This window comes from Coffea eugenioides, chromosome 2 (assembly GCF_003713205.1).
Source record: "Coffea eugenioides isolate CCC68of chromosome 2, Ceug_1.0, whole genome shotgun sequence".
NCBI lineage: Eukaryota > Viridiplantae > Streptophyta > Magnoliopsida > Gentianales > Rubiaceae > Coffea > Coffea eugenioides.
The window spans coordinates 59,115,178-59,132,415 of NC_040036.1; the positions used below are offsets into that span (position 1 = coordinate 59,115,178).

The 17,238-nt window shown below is 33.6% G+C and overlaps 1 protein-coding gene across 1 annotated transcript; it reads right to left on the reverse strand.

The window, feature by feature from the left end:
• Positions 1 to 3,946: 3,946 nt before the first annotated feature.
• On the reverse strand, positions 3,947 to 10,495 carry LOC113759969 (AP2-like ethylene-responsive transcription factor At1g79700). The gene is made up of 7 exons (XM_027302549.1): positions 10,308 to 10,495; positions 9,950 to 10,032; positions 9,685 to 9,693; positions 9,440 to 9,528; positions 9,127 to 9,251; positions 8,448 to 8,524; positions 3,947 to 4,944 (listed from the first exon to the last, which is right to left on the reverse strand). Exons 1-7 carry the CDS (start codon positions 10,493 to 10,495, stop codon positions 4,268 to 4,270), a joined length of 1,248 nt encoding a protein of 415 aa, XP_027158350.1. The 3' UTR covers positions 3,947 to 4,267.
• Between the last annotated feature and the right edge of the window lie 6,743 nt (positions 10,496 to 17,238).

Here is a 17,238-nt window from a genome sequence, read left to right on the forward strand (position 1 = left end):
TAAGCATTAAGTTATTTGACACCTATAAAGAAATAGATTGCATGTATAAAGGAAAACAATGACAGGTTAGTGTCGGATGGAGATCTGAAAGTTAAGCAAATGCACATTCGCATCAATTTCCAAAAAGTTAAAAATATCAAAATATTTCATCATTTGCATCATTCCTGAAAACAGAAAAACCCAGAACATATAGACTGTCGTCAAAGAAACGGAACGAGACGCGCAATGAAGAACTAAATGTGTTATAAAGGTTTGCAAATCTTTTGGAAGAGAAGAATTTTTGGATAAATTAAATTTTTTGGTGAGATATTTGAGCCCAATTGGTATCCCAGTATTTTCCAAAATTTTCCAATAATTAATGGGTATAATTGAGATTAGTCTCATTTGAAATTCAATATCAAAATTATAATATCCATCCCGCCCAAAGTCTCTCTGGGCATGGATAGCTCATCAAGATTTGGGACAAAAGTGCCACCTCTAATTTTAAACTTACATAGCATTATGGAGAAGATTAGAGACCATATCGACAACAGTGTCTTGCCGAACCTTGTTTGGATCGTAGTTTTTCAAAGAAAAACTTTTACTTTTTTCATGAATATATTTTTAAATTATTTTTTATTTCATATACATCAAATCGTTACAATTCATTTTTTTTTTTATAAAAATTCCTAAAAATAGCAATCCGAAGGGATTAAACAACTCAAAACTATAGAAATTAGTTAGTGAAACATAAGTGCTATGAATCAACATAAGGATTTCAGGTTCAAACATTATCGTATCTCAAAACCATTTAGATTTGTTCAAATATAATTCACTAGCTAAAGGTTCAAACTGCTGGATGCCTTAACTAGGCACAAATTTCTCGATTTGTCAAGTGCATTCTATTTTGAAAATGGTGGGAGATTATTGGAGAACTTTTTGAAAGCAAGAATGTCACAATTGTACATGAAAAATTGTTCGATGATATCTATTCAAATTAATAAATAAGTCTATTGAATTATCGAAGAGGTTTTGGCCTAATGATTAAGGTTGAAATTTGAGAAATTAGAGGTCAGGCTCAATGTTGAAGAGATCAATGATGTAACTTGTAGAAGGAGATGATTTTTGATAGAACTATTCTCTTATTCTTCCTTTCTCTCCCAAAAGACAAAGGGCCTGTTTGATAACATAAAAAAGTGCTGAATCTGAATTTTTTCAGACATTCATATGTTTTGAGTGTTTGATAAATGAAAATCTATCTGCTGAACTTGTTAAGCAGTGCTGAACCTGTGTGTATTTTTTTCAGCACAAGAATCCTAACTGAATGCTTAATTCTGATAAGAATCAATAGAATTACTTCAACTATCTTATCTTATCTACCAAATCTACCCTTATTTGTTAATTATGTTCAAAATTCTTATTTAATTAAACAACCTAATATTCTCTATCTAACGATTTTTAGTTTCTCTTTTCTCCCTTTTTAATGACTTTCACATCTTCTTCATACTCCTCATATAATATATTTCATCTTTTATATTAATTTGATTTAAAAATAAATATTGTCATTTTCATACCTTACAATTTTAAACTAATTAAATCATAGATTCTATTTCTTTTTTGAATGAAAGAATATAAGGGCAAAATTATCAAATTAAACTTACTAAGCATTCAGCTATAAATATTTATCAAACAGTATAAATAGGTTTAGCATTAAAATTCAGACATTCATATATTTTTTTCAGTGTTTAAAATTCAGCAAATTAATTGTTTCAGTATTCAGATTTCAGAATTCAGACTTCAGAATTCAGATTCAGTTTTATCAAACGGAACCAAAATCTGTTGAACTTTTGACACAATTATTCTCTTATTCTTCCTTTCTCTCCTCAGACTAAGACAAATCTCTCAAATTTTTGACTTCTTATTGAATTTTTGATACAATTATTCTCTTATTCTTCTTTTCTCTCCTCAGACTAAGACAAATCTATTAATTTTTTTTTAACTTCTTATTGGATTTCATCAGTGCAAAATATAACCAAATCTGTCAATTTTTTGACTTCTTATTGGATTTTTTATACAATTATTCTCTTATTCTTCTTTTTTCTCATGAAACTAAGACAAATCTGTTTAATTTTTTTTTTTTTTACTTCTTATTGAATTTCATTAGTGCAAAACATAACCAATCATAGGTTTCATTGCATCATGGAGGTTAACTAGCAAGAATCTGTTGCACATCAATAATTGAGACGTAAATTAATCATTAAGGAAAGCGCTATTAACTTGCCTAAAAATCATCTCTTTACCCTAACAAGGGTTATTGAGTCTGTTTTTGCTTTTGTGCCAGCACTAGTTTCACTCTCGTTTCATTTGTAGAAATTTTATTGTTTTAGAAAACCAACACTATATTTGCATTCTCGAGTCCTTTGCTTTCTCTCTTGTTTAACATAAAATTGATGTGGTCTTCAAAGTAAATACCAAAATAAGGATGCACAGAAGCAAGAGGCGTTTCTTCTATACCAATTTCCTCTTTCCAAACAACAAGAGGCAAGAAAGAATGGGCAAAAAACCTCAGCGGCCATTAAACTATTGGCGGGATCATGTTTTGACCATCGAACTATTTTTTGTCAATAATTGGCCACTAAACATTTAATCCGTAAACTCGTGACCATTTCGTCGTTAATTGCTCTTTAAGTTCTGAAATTAGCATTACACGTGGCAATGCCCGAGGGCAATTTTGTCCAGCAACTATGCGACCTTCTTCTCCCCTGAATTTCTTTCCTCAAACAATCACCGAAAGGAACATTATGTGGAGGAAAAAATATGGACTCAATTGGGAGCCCCAAATCTTCAACCACAAATCAAAGATATTAGGAAGGCCGTATTTTTCCACTGAGGGATCTGAGCACTATTTTTCCATTTCCAAAAGTAATGTTCCGCTAATAACAGTATGCATATTAAGAAGAGCCGTACCAGTCCAAGATTATCAGTTAATGCATCCAGCACTTGCTCAGCTCCGTCGCATCCGGCTGCTATGTGCAGAGGAGTCAAGCCCCCAGGGCCTTTGACATCGGTCTAAATACATAGCAGATTGGACTTAATTTTTTCAGATATGCATCTGGATGGTATCTTAGGAGGACTTCAACCATGGACCTACAATTTCGTCGAACAGCTCTATGGAGCAACCCATTTTCCAGCAGTGCATCTTCAATTGAAGAGCGCTTTTCTTCACCCATGAGTTTGTTGACCAGAACATTCAAAAGCATCTTGACCATTGCACACCAGTCATGTTCGACTGAGAACTCTATAAGCCATCTGAAACGCTGGAAGGGAAATGTATCCAAGTTGGGATCTTGAAGACCCAATCTAAACTTCAACTTACTGTTCGACTGAGAACTCTATAAGCCATCTGAAACGCTGGAAGGGAAATGTATCCAAGTTGGGATCTTGAAGACCCAATCTAAACTTCAACTTACTTCTACGGAGGAGCCAACCAATTTCATGTATGAAGTCCAGAGCTTGTTTGAGGAAAGAAATTCAGGGGAGAAGAAGGTCGCATAGTTGTTGGACAAAATTGTCCTCCCATTTTGCCATGTGTATAGCTAATTTCATAGATTAAAAGCAATTATCGATCAAATGGTAACGAATTTATTGATTAAGTTGTTTAGTGGTCAATTATTAACAAAAAATAGTTCGATAGCCAAAACATGATCCCGCCAATAGTTTAATGGCCGCTGGGATTTTTTACCCAGAAAGAAAAGAAGCACAAAAGGGGTAAATAGACTATTGCTACTTTATAAGCAAGACCAAACACAACCAAGCAACTAGTAAAATGACACAAAAGAAACCAAAAAAAATAATCAATAAAGAAACTACTGCTGGAATTTCCAACCGGAAAAGCCCAAGCAAATTTTAGCATGCTGATGAACTTATCCAACTTCTGAACCTATGTTGTTAGAGAAAGTTAAAAAACAGTCAACAACTGTAATCTTGTCCCCTATGTATTTGAAAGGCATAAACTACAGGATTTAAGAATATGTTACAGATACCTATCAGCCTATGCCAAATTCTAAGACAAAACCAAAATTTTCACAAGGATACAAAGTTAAAAAAAAAAAAAAAAACACAGTCAACAACTGTAATCTTGTCCCCTATGTATTTGAAAGGCATAAACTAAAGGATTTAAGAATATGTTACATATACCTATCAGCCAACGCCAATTTCTAAGACAAAACCAAAGCTGCAGGTTGAGAATGATTCCAGATTTTTTAAGTTGCCAAACCAAAGAAGCAGCTTAGATGTTGCTACCAACAGATGTGATTGTTGATGATGATGATTGAGAAGGAGAAGTGGTTGCTTCTGGCTCTTTCTCCTCCCCCCTTAGGAATGAATCGACATCAATTTCGAATGCTGGGCTGCCTGCTGCATCTTCCTCAATAAACTCATCTATATCAAATGGAGCATCAAAAATAAAGTCAATGCTAGCCTCAAACCCTGCATCAGTGAACAAGTTTGGTAATTCTGCAGTTTTCTCGAAGGTTATGTCCGAAACTGGAAGTGAATTGAGTGCAGTATCCAAGCATAGGTTCCAATGATCCTCATGCTCATCAGCAGGGTCCATCATGACAATTTGTTCTGGCTCAGTAGCAGCTACGTTTGAAACTGTTGGTTCAGCCACAGGTTTTTTCTGTTGCAAATGTTGTCCAAGGTTGTCTTGTGACTCAGACTTAGTAGTAGCTATATTTGGAACGTTTAGCTCAGCCACAGGTTTTTCCTCTTGTACTTGTTCTTCATGGTCTTCCTGTTCATCCACTTGTTTTTCAGTGGAGGATTCAGGATTTTCTGTATGCATTTTCTGGAATGTCTTCAGCTTGTCAGCATATCTACTTATATCAAAGTTGGTTACTGCATTAGGACCTCTGTACTCTAAGGCTGCCAAGTCATATGCCATAGCTGCTTCCTCTTGAGTGCCTTAAAATACAGTTAAAACGAGTTAAAGGACGTATAGAAAATTTTGCTAAAAAACAATGTAGACCCTAAATAAGCCAAAGATAGTTAGAAAAAGAAGATGATCCTATCTATGAAATTCTTGACATCTGACCAGGCAAAATCCTACTTTACACGTGACCAGGCAAAATCTTATTTTATATTTCAAATTGCATCTTTCTTCTCAAGAGCCTGTGACATTTCAATTTAGCAAAAACTGAGATGATCCCCAAAAGATTTGATAGTACAGTTTATGACTGTCTCCATTTGAACAAGTTTAAATCTCAGTAATCAACTAAACATGCATCATAGGACATGTGAAGCTAAACTGAGACTTCATGGTTCAGACCCAAAGCCTTTTATTGAACAATTGAAGCAGATAAAGGACATTATACAGATCAAAAGATATGCACTTCAATTGAGTATTGTAACAAGGTGTAGATAAACATGGGAGAGGGAGCATTTGCAGACAAGTTTTTTATATGCCAATATTTCCTTACAAAAATGTTTAGACAGACAATCCAAAGAATTAGGTTCTCCCTCCTCCACAACCCACCTCCCCTACCAAAAAGGGAAAAAAAATCTTTAAAAAAAAATTTGAGCCCTCTAAAACACCTCTGTGTATTGATTTGTCATTCTTCTAGAACTGTAACATCTGATGACACTTTGCAATTTCAATTGTGTATGGCATGTCATGTTATATGAACCATTTCAGTTCAAAATAGGCCTGTAGAGTTAATTAACACTGAATGAAGGATGAGTCTTAGCTAGCCATAACACATGATATATACTATTGTGGATTGACACCCTAAATTTGATCAGTTCAAAGTGATTACAGAATGCACTAAATTTTATTTGGAAAAACAATTTTCTGTTCATGCCATTAGTGACTAAGTTCACTGTTCCAGGAGTAGGAAATGAGTCAAGCCAAAATGTGATTTTTTTCCTCTTTGTTTTGATTAATGTGTCGTTGATAAAATAAATCTGATAATATAGTAATATAGACTTTGTCTGAGACTGAAATAAAAAAATTATGGGCTTATTGTGCACAAAGTAAGTCCTTGCAGCCAGGTCCGACTATTCCTCTAACTCTTGTCAACCTCACTTACAGAACACCCCAAAAAAAAACTCCCACTTCAACAGAACCGATAGATGTTGACAGATTCACGGCTTGCCTTATACTTAGCGTCTCATATCTTTCTCACACTCCATGAAATAAGTGAAGAAAAGGTGTTTAAGGCAAAATGACTATTTTACATGTGCGCAGACAAGGATGTATTCTCAATAATTAGAAAAGCAGGCGCTACAAACCAGGCTAACAAAAACTTCCTTAAAGTGCCTGCTTGCTGTCCCATGTTCTCCAATTTATTAACAAACAAGAAACAGGAAAAAAAAAAAGAAAAAAAGATGAGCAATTCTTTTGGACCGGTATTTCCTGGCCTTAAGCGTCTTTGGCACTTTGTCGCAGGACAAAGAGGACAGTCTTATAGGCAATGGGGAAAGAAAGGATGGAAGCTGTATCAAATGGTTAGGTTATATTCCCAATAGATGCAATAACACTATGCCTAAAACAAAGCATAACGTTATTTTAGACGAATTTTTGGCTAGGTTCAAAGAAAAGGTTTTAAAAGATAATAAATGTATCTGAAATACTACAACCTTCTAATCGGTTATTAAATGTCCAAGTCACAATATTGTTGGCATTTCCCTGCAATTGGTACTTAACTCCTGCAACAGCTGGTGGCTTACCTACAGCCACCACAAAATCACGGTCATTGCACTTGTGTGGCAGGTGCAATTTGTAAACTATCATGTGCTCAGAATCATTTCTAGTTTCTGTGCAACTACATAACATTATAATAATGAGCAAGAAAATCCTAGTTTCCAGCAAGCTATGATAGTCGGACTTAATTTTAGACCTCAAAACATAATTCCGTGAATTCTTTCAAACTAAACTTCCCTGTCAAGCTTGTCGAAATGGATTTAGCTTACTAATCAAGTGGCTATTTTTCAGTAGACTATGTAGTTTCTAATGTTTTGCTACGATTTAGTTAACTCTCCTTCACATAATGTTCAAGTAGATAGATCGAACTCGTACTTTTCTTCTATAAGAGCACTTGCATAATTCTTCCTTTGCCCTCTCTCCACTTCTTAAATCCAATCCCTTCTTTGCATAAAAAAAATTTTTTAAACAAATTCTCCATTAGCACCTTCATCATCTGAACTGGAAATAATAACTTCCATAATGCCTGCAAGTGCAATTTGTACTGTGCAATCCCTTCGAATAATTTAAGACACTTACCCTAGAGGCCATTAACATTTCTACTGACAAACACATAATAAACCATAATGGGACGAGTCAGACTTAGGCAGATTCGAAAAATTGCTTAGCCTTCTCGGGAAACTAATGCCTTTGTTAAGTTATCAGTCCAGATTGGCAGCTGTAATTTAGTTTAAAAAAAAATGGAAGAGGGACAAGATACCCACTCCAAAAGGGAATATTTCAGTTTTATAAATTTAAAAGCGTTGAACTGTAACTCAAGTGTGTGGATACTCAACTCCGAGGTGTGTGGATACTCACAGGCCACAAAGACAAAAAGATGGATTAAAAAAATCAAATCAAATTAGCACGTGTACCGTCAGCTTTAGGACTACAAAAAATGTTGTACATGACTGACCAAATGTATACATTAATTTTGACTTGTTTCCACGTGAAAAAACAACAAATCTTTCCTCTGAACAAAATAAGCGCAGATCTCGTAGTCTCATTATTGACTAGGCTTCATTTTTTAAAATAAAAGGTTTGCTGTTAGATTTATAGGTTGGATTCATTATAATTTTCTTTTCCTATGTCACAATTTGAAAAAGTTAACGGCTTGCATTGAGCGTCACCTCAATCGACCAAATCAGGTTAAACTAAGCAACCAATAACTATCAACACTATATAAATCTCTGATTTCTAATTGACAACATAGAAATTGTTGTGATGGATGGAGAGTAAACCACTAACTTTTTGTCTCTCAATGGCCACGGAGCAGCCTCTTAGATTCCCATCCCAAGTTGAAGGTTTGACTTCTGCTTAAGCTCATTGCTTTGCGGTCAACGACAAATCAAGAGAGTCCAACACTGTACCAGTATAGCATGAATGTGCGTTCTCGCGGCCTAGTTTCGCTCATTTCCCTTCCTTGTATTAGAGCAAGTTAGCATGATTACTATCAACTAAATGGCGCGAGTAATCTAAATCCTACCCTTTCCGCTAGACTAAAGCCTAACACACAATTTTAATGTTCTCTAAGCAAAATACTTCTTTATATTCTCGAACAAACCAATTAACCATGCAATTGGTTTCCAACAATTACTATTAATGATACGAGCAAACAACCAAAACTAAGGTTAAAGATTTAATGAATAAAATACAAGAATATGAAATATTTTATTATTTGTATGAATAGGTCAAGGAATTCTTTTTAATGAGAAAACTTAATTACCGTAAGTTCCCAAGTACAGATATTTGTTCCCAAAGACACGTCCAATTCGCGCCTCCCATCGACCGTTGTGATGATGCCTGTAAGAACAACTTTAACGTAATCAAAATTTTTCGTTCATAAAAAAAAAAAAACCAAAACAAATTAAATCTTTTGCTGACGACTTCCGCACGCAAATCGCTCACCGAACGAGTCTGTCAGAAAAAACAAAGAAAAAGAATCGTGCACCGAACAAACGAGAACTCCATGAAAATAGTGGTCTAAAATGTGCGGTGCAACGTAATCTTTGACGGTCCGCACAATTTTGGTGCTTTCACCCCAACTTGAATACGTTAAAAATGACTGCCGAAAATGTGAGTTAAAAAAAATGACTGCCGCAAAAAGTGAAAAGAATATACAACATCAAAATAATTTTGGTTCTTTTTTTTTTCACCCTCCTATTCATCCTCTCGCTTCTCCCTGTACCCTTTCCACCCTCGAGCGTAGACCTGGAACCTAAACCTAGCAGTGGAGAAGACCCTGAGAGGCTTTCCGGCCACTGGAAAAATAATTCTGGTTATTAACTCATTTCTCCGAAAAGAAAATCTATTTGGCCAAAAAAAAAAATTGATAGAAATAAATAAAGAAAGACAAGTCAAAATTAAAGATAAAAATAATTTAAGACATCAATTATTTATTATACCTAGCAACTCCACGGTACTTGGAAACACCTCTAGAAAATCCACTGCTCCTCCTCCTTAGTGTGGTTAAATATTCCTCCTTAGTTAATTTCTCCATTTCTTCAAGCTCTTCCGAATAATTTTCAAGCTGCATAAATAAATTTCCTCAAAAATTAAAATTACAACCATAGATTATATATATAAAAAATTATACATTAATCAATGATAATTCATTTTAAATTGGAATGTGGGCACGTGCAGATTGTACAATTTTTTCTGCGTGGGGTACAAATTTATTTTGGCACCTGAGTTTGTGAAAGGACGAATATTAAATACCGGAAAATTCAGTATGGTTCCAGGTCCCCAGTACTTGAGGGCCGCAAGATCATAAGTACGGGCAGCAGCCTCCTCATTATCATAAGCCCCTGCATTTCATCAATAAATACAAAAACGCCAAATATCATAACTCTACTAATTATTCAGTCATTAGTAATATTAAATATAATAGAAATCATAATTCTACTTAATTTTAACCTAAAGACTTATTAAAAGGAATAAAAATATTGGGCTTGTCGGCTTACCCAAATAAACTAAGCAGCGACAAAAGCGATTGTGAACGTTGAAAATGACAGATATTTGATCACCAAACAAAGAATAAAACAGAGTCAGCAAAAGACAAATCCAGACTTAAACTTAATTAATCATATTTTTAAACAGCAAAAGGACTAAGATTTGCAGATCTCCCTGTTTTCAGATGAATTTTTTAATCTGAAAACAGAAAAGTCATTAAAAAAAATTAAAACCCAAAATGAAAACAAAATGAAAAATTTAAAAATAAAATTTTACTTTGTCGTCCTTTCTTGGTTTGAATGGCATTCCAAGTAGTTTTGTCCCAGAGATGGGCTTCGAACCGGCCGGTCCATCTGTGCCTGATCATCAGAACAAATTCCATGGTTTTTTTTTTTCCGAGAATTAGTCACAAATTTCATGCATGCAATCGAGAAAGAAAATGAAAAAGAATAAAAATAAAAATAAAAAAACCGTCAGAGTACAATGCCATTCATGTTTTGTTTCACGCTTTGTTTGTCTGCTTGCTTCCTTGTGTGTTTTGTTTGTTGGTTAGTGTGTGTTGTGTGTGTGTGAAACCGAAACCATATATAAGAAAAATAAAAAGAGAAAAAGTAAAAGTTCATTAAATGCTTGCCTGGTGACTCCTCTGTAAATGGAGCTTCTTCTTGCAGCAATGGGGGAGGAAGAAGCATCAGCACTGATCTGGGATTTCTTCTTGTCCCTCTTGGCTCTGGAGGAGGAAGAAGCATGTTTGGTAGTCCTAGACTTTTTGAGCTCAATGCATGAAGAGGAAGGTGAGCATGAAGAATGAGGCCTCTTCATTTCTTCTTTACTTTTCTTTTTTTTTTCCTCCCTTTTTCTTGATGGTGGAAAATGAAAATGATTAGAGGCTTTTTCCTATTCAATGTGTGTTTTTCTTGAAGGGCTTTGTCTGTTGTGTCTCAAAGACAGGGAATTGTGAAAGGGAGACAGAACAGAGCGAAGAAAGAGAGATGAATGGAAGGGTGGGTTGGTTTGGTGAAGAATACTGGAATCAAAAGGGGGAAAAAACAGGCTTATTTTCTGGCAACCGAAAGTGGTTTACCAAATTGAGAAGAGACCATGGGGACAGTAGGGAGCCATTAGACATATATTTGATGAGAAAATGATAGTAACACTTTAGTGCATCCGCCTGGAAATAGTACAAATGTTTAGGATCAGAGGGTTGTTTTTATAGGACTGGGAAAGAAAGGAAGTGGAAAATAGCTGAGACATTGAAGAGAAATGAAATACTACTACCAAAACTAGCTAATGGTACAAAAGTTGATGAGATGGTGTTTTACTGTTTTATAGCTTAAACCCTGTAGACTGAAAAGGGAGTTAGTTAAGGAGAAACCATGAATTTAATGTCAAGGTTTGGTTAGCTAAACTGGAGTTAATTAGCACTTTGAACACTTGGCTACAAGTATCAGCCATGCAACTACCAATTGGCTGTGCTTTGGACTGCCTACACATTTGTTCATGCTGGGAATCTATCACACTCTCTTTCTCTCTCCTCAGTTATCAGATTTAAAAAATTAAAACTAATATTATATACACTATCAACGAAGCAGATATATAAACAAAAAATGAATTTAAAATTTATTATATATATGTTATAGACAAAAAGTGAATTTAAAATTTAAATAGTGATGAATGTTTAAAATTTGTCAGATACATGATACATAGTTAAAAAGTGAATTTAAAATTTGAACACTTATGATGTGGTATTCATCTAAATTTCCTTGTGTATAAAATTTTTACACTGACAATATATAAAAATTAATCTCGAAAAATTATAATAGAGCGTGTTTGGATATCACACAATTTTTCTAAATAATATTTTACTTGTATTACAAACATGTTTTCTAATTAATTTTTATTTTACATATATTATATCACAAAAAATTTTACAATAAATATTTTAAATATTATTTCAAATAATCTTCCATTCAATTTATTTTCTTTGGTCGCAAGTAGCAACATAATAGGCAAAAAAAAAAAAAAAATCGAGGAGTGAATTACGTTTAAAGATTTGGGTTTTTGGTTTCGTGACAGCTACTTTGCGGAGTTGTGTTTATCTGGGGGAACTTGACACGTGTGGCGCTGCATGTATGTAAGAGAATGGGGCTGCATTTGGAAAAAGCTTAATTGATGGGCTTCATTATGGGGTCAATTACGAGTCAAACCATCAAGGGAACAGTGCCAAGCAATTAAGGTCTAATTTGGGGTTGCGGTATAAAAAAGTACTTTTGATACGTTTGGTGAATATCATTCTATAAAATTAGGAGTAGAGTTTTTGGTATAAAAATACTTTTAACAAAAGTTTAAATTTGGTGTTTTTAGAATAGCTTTTGTGTTTTAAAAAATAAAATGTTAAATTTAATTATTTTATCTTATTTTATGAACTAAATAAAAAAAATAAATATATTTGAAAAATTTCAAATTATACATTATTTAATACAATAAGTACTTATTGAAGTATGTATCTAATGAATATACTTTATATATATATATATATATATTGTTTTTATTAAAAGCTGCATCTGTGAAATATTTTTAATATAATATCACGATACCAAACGTGGCTAAAAGTGAATTAATGAAGAAAAAGATGGCACCGTGAATAACGTAGGACAAAGGCCATTTTGTCTATTACGCTGTATCTTTGTCGATGGTCAGACTCATGAGTGACTCATGAGGTGATGCGCAGCCGGTGGTGAAATAAAGAATCCGCTTTGATTGCTAATTTTTTAAAATTTTTATAGAAAAATGTGTTGTGATAATTTGATATATTAGATAAAAATAATTAAAAAATATGTTCACTAAAAATGTAAAAAAAAAAAAATTTTAGAAAACTGCAATCCAAACAAATTCAAATAGCTTTAGTAGCTGAGAAGTGAGAAATGAGAGCCAAAGTTAATCTTATATTATTTTGTTGCATTTTGAGAATCTGTTCAAAATTAAGAATTATAGGGATTATAAGGAACTGAAATATTTTTTTTTCAATTTATTGGAAAAGAAAGGAAGAAGTCATGCCTAAGAAAAATGACTAAGTAATTTACATTTACAAATATAATAGGAGAGTATGGTTGCTTCCAGAGTTATGCCCTGTTCCCTATAGTGAATAGTAATTGGCTTTTTAGTGTTTAAAGCTTACTTGGATGCAAATATGCATGCTGGAAGCCGTGCACTGTGCAAAATTTCCATTTTAGTCACTATTGAACTAAATAAAATTTCTATTTCTAGTTACTATGAAGTTTACATTTGTGGACCCGGTAGACTGGGGTGAGCAAAACTTGGTAGGGTTATAACCCACAGCCTACTTGGACCAGATGCGGTATTATTCGTGTTATAAGCCAATTGCAAAGTACTGAACTTAAATCTTACATTTACTGTTTGGGATCTTGATATCTGTTTTAGGGATAATTTCAGAAACCTCCATTGAGATTTCTAACTATTTTACTGCTTCCTTTCAAGTTTTAAAAATTATACTGACCACTCTTGAGATTAATTATCTTGTAACATTTAACCCCAATGGATAATTAGAAAGTGATATTGGGAGAGAAAAGATAATATGATTCTACTATTGCTCCTCATCTAATAAATTATTTAATTAATCTAATTCCAATCCAAATATTAAAGAAAATACTAGAATTTGCTGTTTTTATCATCAAGGATTAAATCACATAGGGTATCAAAAATAGTGCATCATTCTATATATTTCACTTAATGTAATATCCAAATTGTTAATTTCAATTACAAATCCATTATCAAATATGATCAACAACATATAATCAAAAAAATCTGTAATCAAAATATTATAAAAAAAATGAACTTTGATACCATAAAAATTTCAGTAACTAACCTTAATATGTTGACAAGAATATTTATGATGTTAAAGTTTGTTCTCTATAATATTTGGTTGCAAATTTTTTTGATTATTTGCTGTTGATCATATTTGACAATGGAGTATTAAATTAATTAAATAATGTAGTAGATGACGGGCAATGAGGAAATCATATTATTTTCTATATCCTAATATCACTTTTTAATTATTGATTAGATCTAAATGTTACAAGATAATTAACCTCAAGGGAAATGAGTATAATTTTTAAAACCTGAAGGGAGGCTAGTGAAATAGTCAGAAATCTCAGGAGAGGTTTCTAAAATTATCCCTGTTTCGTATGATTTTAACTTCTCCCGTTTCAACGGCTAGTTTTTCAGATGCTTTCTCTCAAAGTTTAAATCAATTGGTATAATGCCATTCACCATCCCTTTCAATTGTATTCCTGTAGGTTGGATGGTAATTCCAATGCTGTGGTAGCTATTTAGGACTAGATATTTAGTGCAATGCCAGCCGACGTAAACGCTAGAGCCGTGGAGCATGATTGATAGTCATGATCTAATTGCAAGGTACATGACTTGCATTTCACATCTGAAGTATGAAATTTTGACGAGGGGTTGCCAATTGGTTTTGTACTTCTCCACCTCAATTGTTAGCTTTTGAGACGAATTCTATCGAAGTTTATATCAATAGGATGGGCACAAATTTTCATAAAGCAAAGGTAAGGTTGCAAAATATAGGAAACTGCAATTGAACAGAAAAAGGTTTGGGCTTAAACTTGCAGGGTGCAAGGTATAATGAGAGTCAGGTAGGGAAGGGCAAGAATCTTTCCTCATATAAATCCTTAAAAGTATTTAATCATTAGAAAACACATTTTTGTTACTGGAATAATTGATCTCTCATTTCAAAATAGCAATATGAATCATTATTTTTTACATACTGTTTGATCAACCAAATTACTTTGAATGTTTTAAAACTACTAAAACTATTATAATGGATTAATGTTGGAGGTGATTTCTAACAAACTTAATAAGTATATGGTGCTGTGATGTTTTCCCTTTTTGTTTAATTAGTTTAAGGTTGGATTTGCCAATAATTGTCCTGTAGCTCTTTCTTTTGTATTTGATAATATAAAGCTTGTGACTTAGTTGTTATGCTCCTATATGAGTCAGATTTCGAGTTGCTGCAGTTTGTTTTGAAGACCTTAAGGTCCTATTTAAGTTCTTATTTTGATGAATAATAATATTGGTGTAAAATACTGATAGTTTTAATTAAGTGATTTATTAGATGGAATAAACTCAAGTTTGAAACTCATAAAGAGTGCATGAACATAATTTGCGAAGAAGTAAGCAGTTAATAAAGTTGAAATGAAGTTTCGGATGGATATTTGAACATGCCAAAAATCATAGCAAAATAACTCACCAAAAGGTAGCATCAAGGGACTAAGAAATGATATTTGTATCAAACAAGATGAACAAAGTCTCTATTCAAATATTCCATCAAACAAGGAAACTCAAACGAAGTGAAGAAAGTCTTAAAGTGGCAACAAAATCAACCAGGGGCAGATTTAAAGTGGGGCTCCATTGTTCCCCTTAAATTCCTATAATACATCTACAATTTTGACATAATTTTAAAGGTGCCCCTAGATTTTTTTTTTTAGAAAAAATCTGAAAGAATGGGTCACAAAATTTATATCATTCACTTTCCTCCTCTAGTCCCCATTTTCCCTCCAACAGAGTCAAGTATCAATTATATAGGTCATTCCTTTTGGTCCCCACTCCCCAAGTTCCCTTTACTCCTGTGGTCCCTCATTTCCCTTCACAACCGGCTCCTCTTCTTCCACACCCAAGCCAACTACTCTTTCTTTTTTAGGGTTAATTCCACTTTGTCCCCCCAAACTTTGGACGATTACCCACTTAAGTCCCTAAACTTCAAAATGAGACACTTAAGTCCCTAAATTTATAAATACCTCTCACTTAAGGAAAATTGTTAACAAATCCTGAATGCTGTTGGTGGTTGAAGTGTCCCATTTTATAAGGGTTTAGGGATTTAAGTGTCTCATTTTATAAGTTTAGGGACTTAAGTGGGAGGTATTTATAAGTTTAGGGACTTAAGTGTCCCATTTTGAAGTTTAGGGACTTAAGTGGATACTCGTCCAAAGTTTGGGGGAACAAAGTGGAATTAACCCTTCTTTTTATCACTTCATCCAATTATCATTTACTTCCTTTGTTCCCACTCCCCAATTTCCCTTTCCTCCTCTGGCTCTCGGTTGTCCCCACTCCCCAACATACATACGAGAGCCACTTTTTCTTCCACAACCAAAGCTTGTTACTCTTTCTGTTGATCACTTCATCCGATTTAGAGATTGCACCAGAATCAATTGATCTTCTAGGACCTGAGTCCGCCACATTTTGCAACTCTTTTCACCAACTTTAGGAGACCATCAAAATCAGGTTCTAAACAATTACTTCTTATTATTATTATTTTAAATTTGTTTGCAAATATATTTCTAGAGCATGAGATTATTACTGTTTTAAAGAAATTTGAAAATTGATTAGTTAATATAATAACTAATAAATGGGTTATTTGATAAATATTTTAACTTGTGAAATGGTGATTTTATGCATGAGATTTTTTTTTTGCTTAAAAAAATTAGAAAAATAGTAGATAAAAAATTTTAGTGTTATTTTTGCCCCTATTAAAATTTTTTTCTGGCTCCGCCCCTGAAATCAACTCAAGTGACAGTTGCAGAAAGCCAAGCAAAATGAACTACAAAACCAACCTTTCACTTTCAGCCGTCCTAAAGATGTCTCGCCCATGGAAAAGAGTTTAGGACGTTGTCTCGAGCGATGCAAACCTCTCCGGGCATCTGAATTTGGCAAGCCACACAAGCCAAAAATCTCTGATCAAATTCACGCATGAGTGTCTTCTACAATACTATCTAAAGCAATTAAAGTGAGACTTTTAGACATCAATCATATTGCAAACCTATTAAAAAGGGATAATTTCAGATACTTCCCTTGAGTTTCTGATAATTGTGTTTAAATACCCTCTAAAATTAAAAATTACACTCACTTCCCTTTGATGGACACATTTGATAAATATTGTAGCCCTTGTCATTAAAAGAAAGTTAAAAGGGTGGGAAAAGGTACTGACACACAAAATTTTGTCAACTTTACCCTCTTTATGTTCCGAACGAAACATTTGTCACTTTGTTTATAAAAATTAATTAAAAAAGAGAAAAAAGATATGAAAGTAGTAGGGATCCTCTCAATACAACAAAGTGTACATCTGCAATTCTGCGCTTTTGATAGTCAGAAGTAAGAAGAGTTGGATAGGTTGCAATGGCTTTATCTTGGCAGCATATAAGTTAGTTAAAGTGTAAAAAAAATGCATACTATTTTCAACTCTTGGCATTCTTCCTCTCCATGGTAGTTGAGGAATAATAAAATCAATTTTGCTTCTTGGAATGACAAAATCAATTTTACTTTTGCATATGCTCGCACCAAGAAGCAAATAAAAAAAATATTATTGACGCAGGCAATTTTTTCCTCACATTTTTGCAATAACATTAGCCACAACATTTTGAGGGCAAGTTGGTCATCAGGAGGCTTTTGGTGCTGGCATGTTGTCATATCCGTCACAGAGGGGAGGTGAGTGTAATTTTTAATTTCAGATGATGTTTAAGTGCCATTGTCAG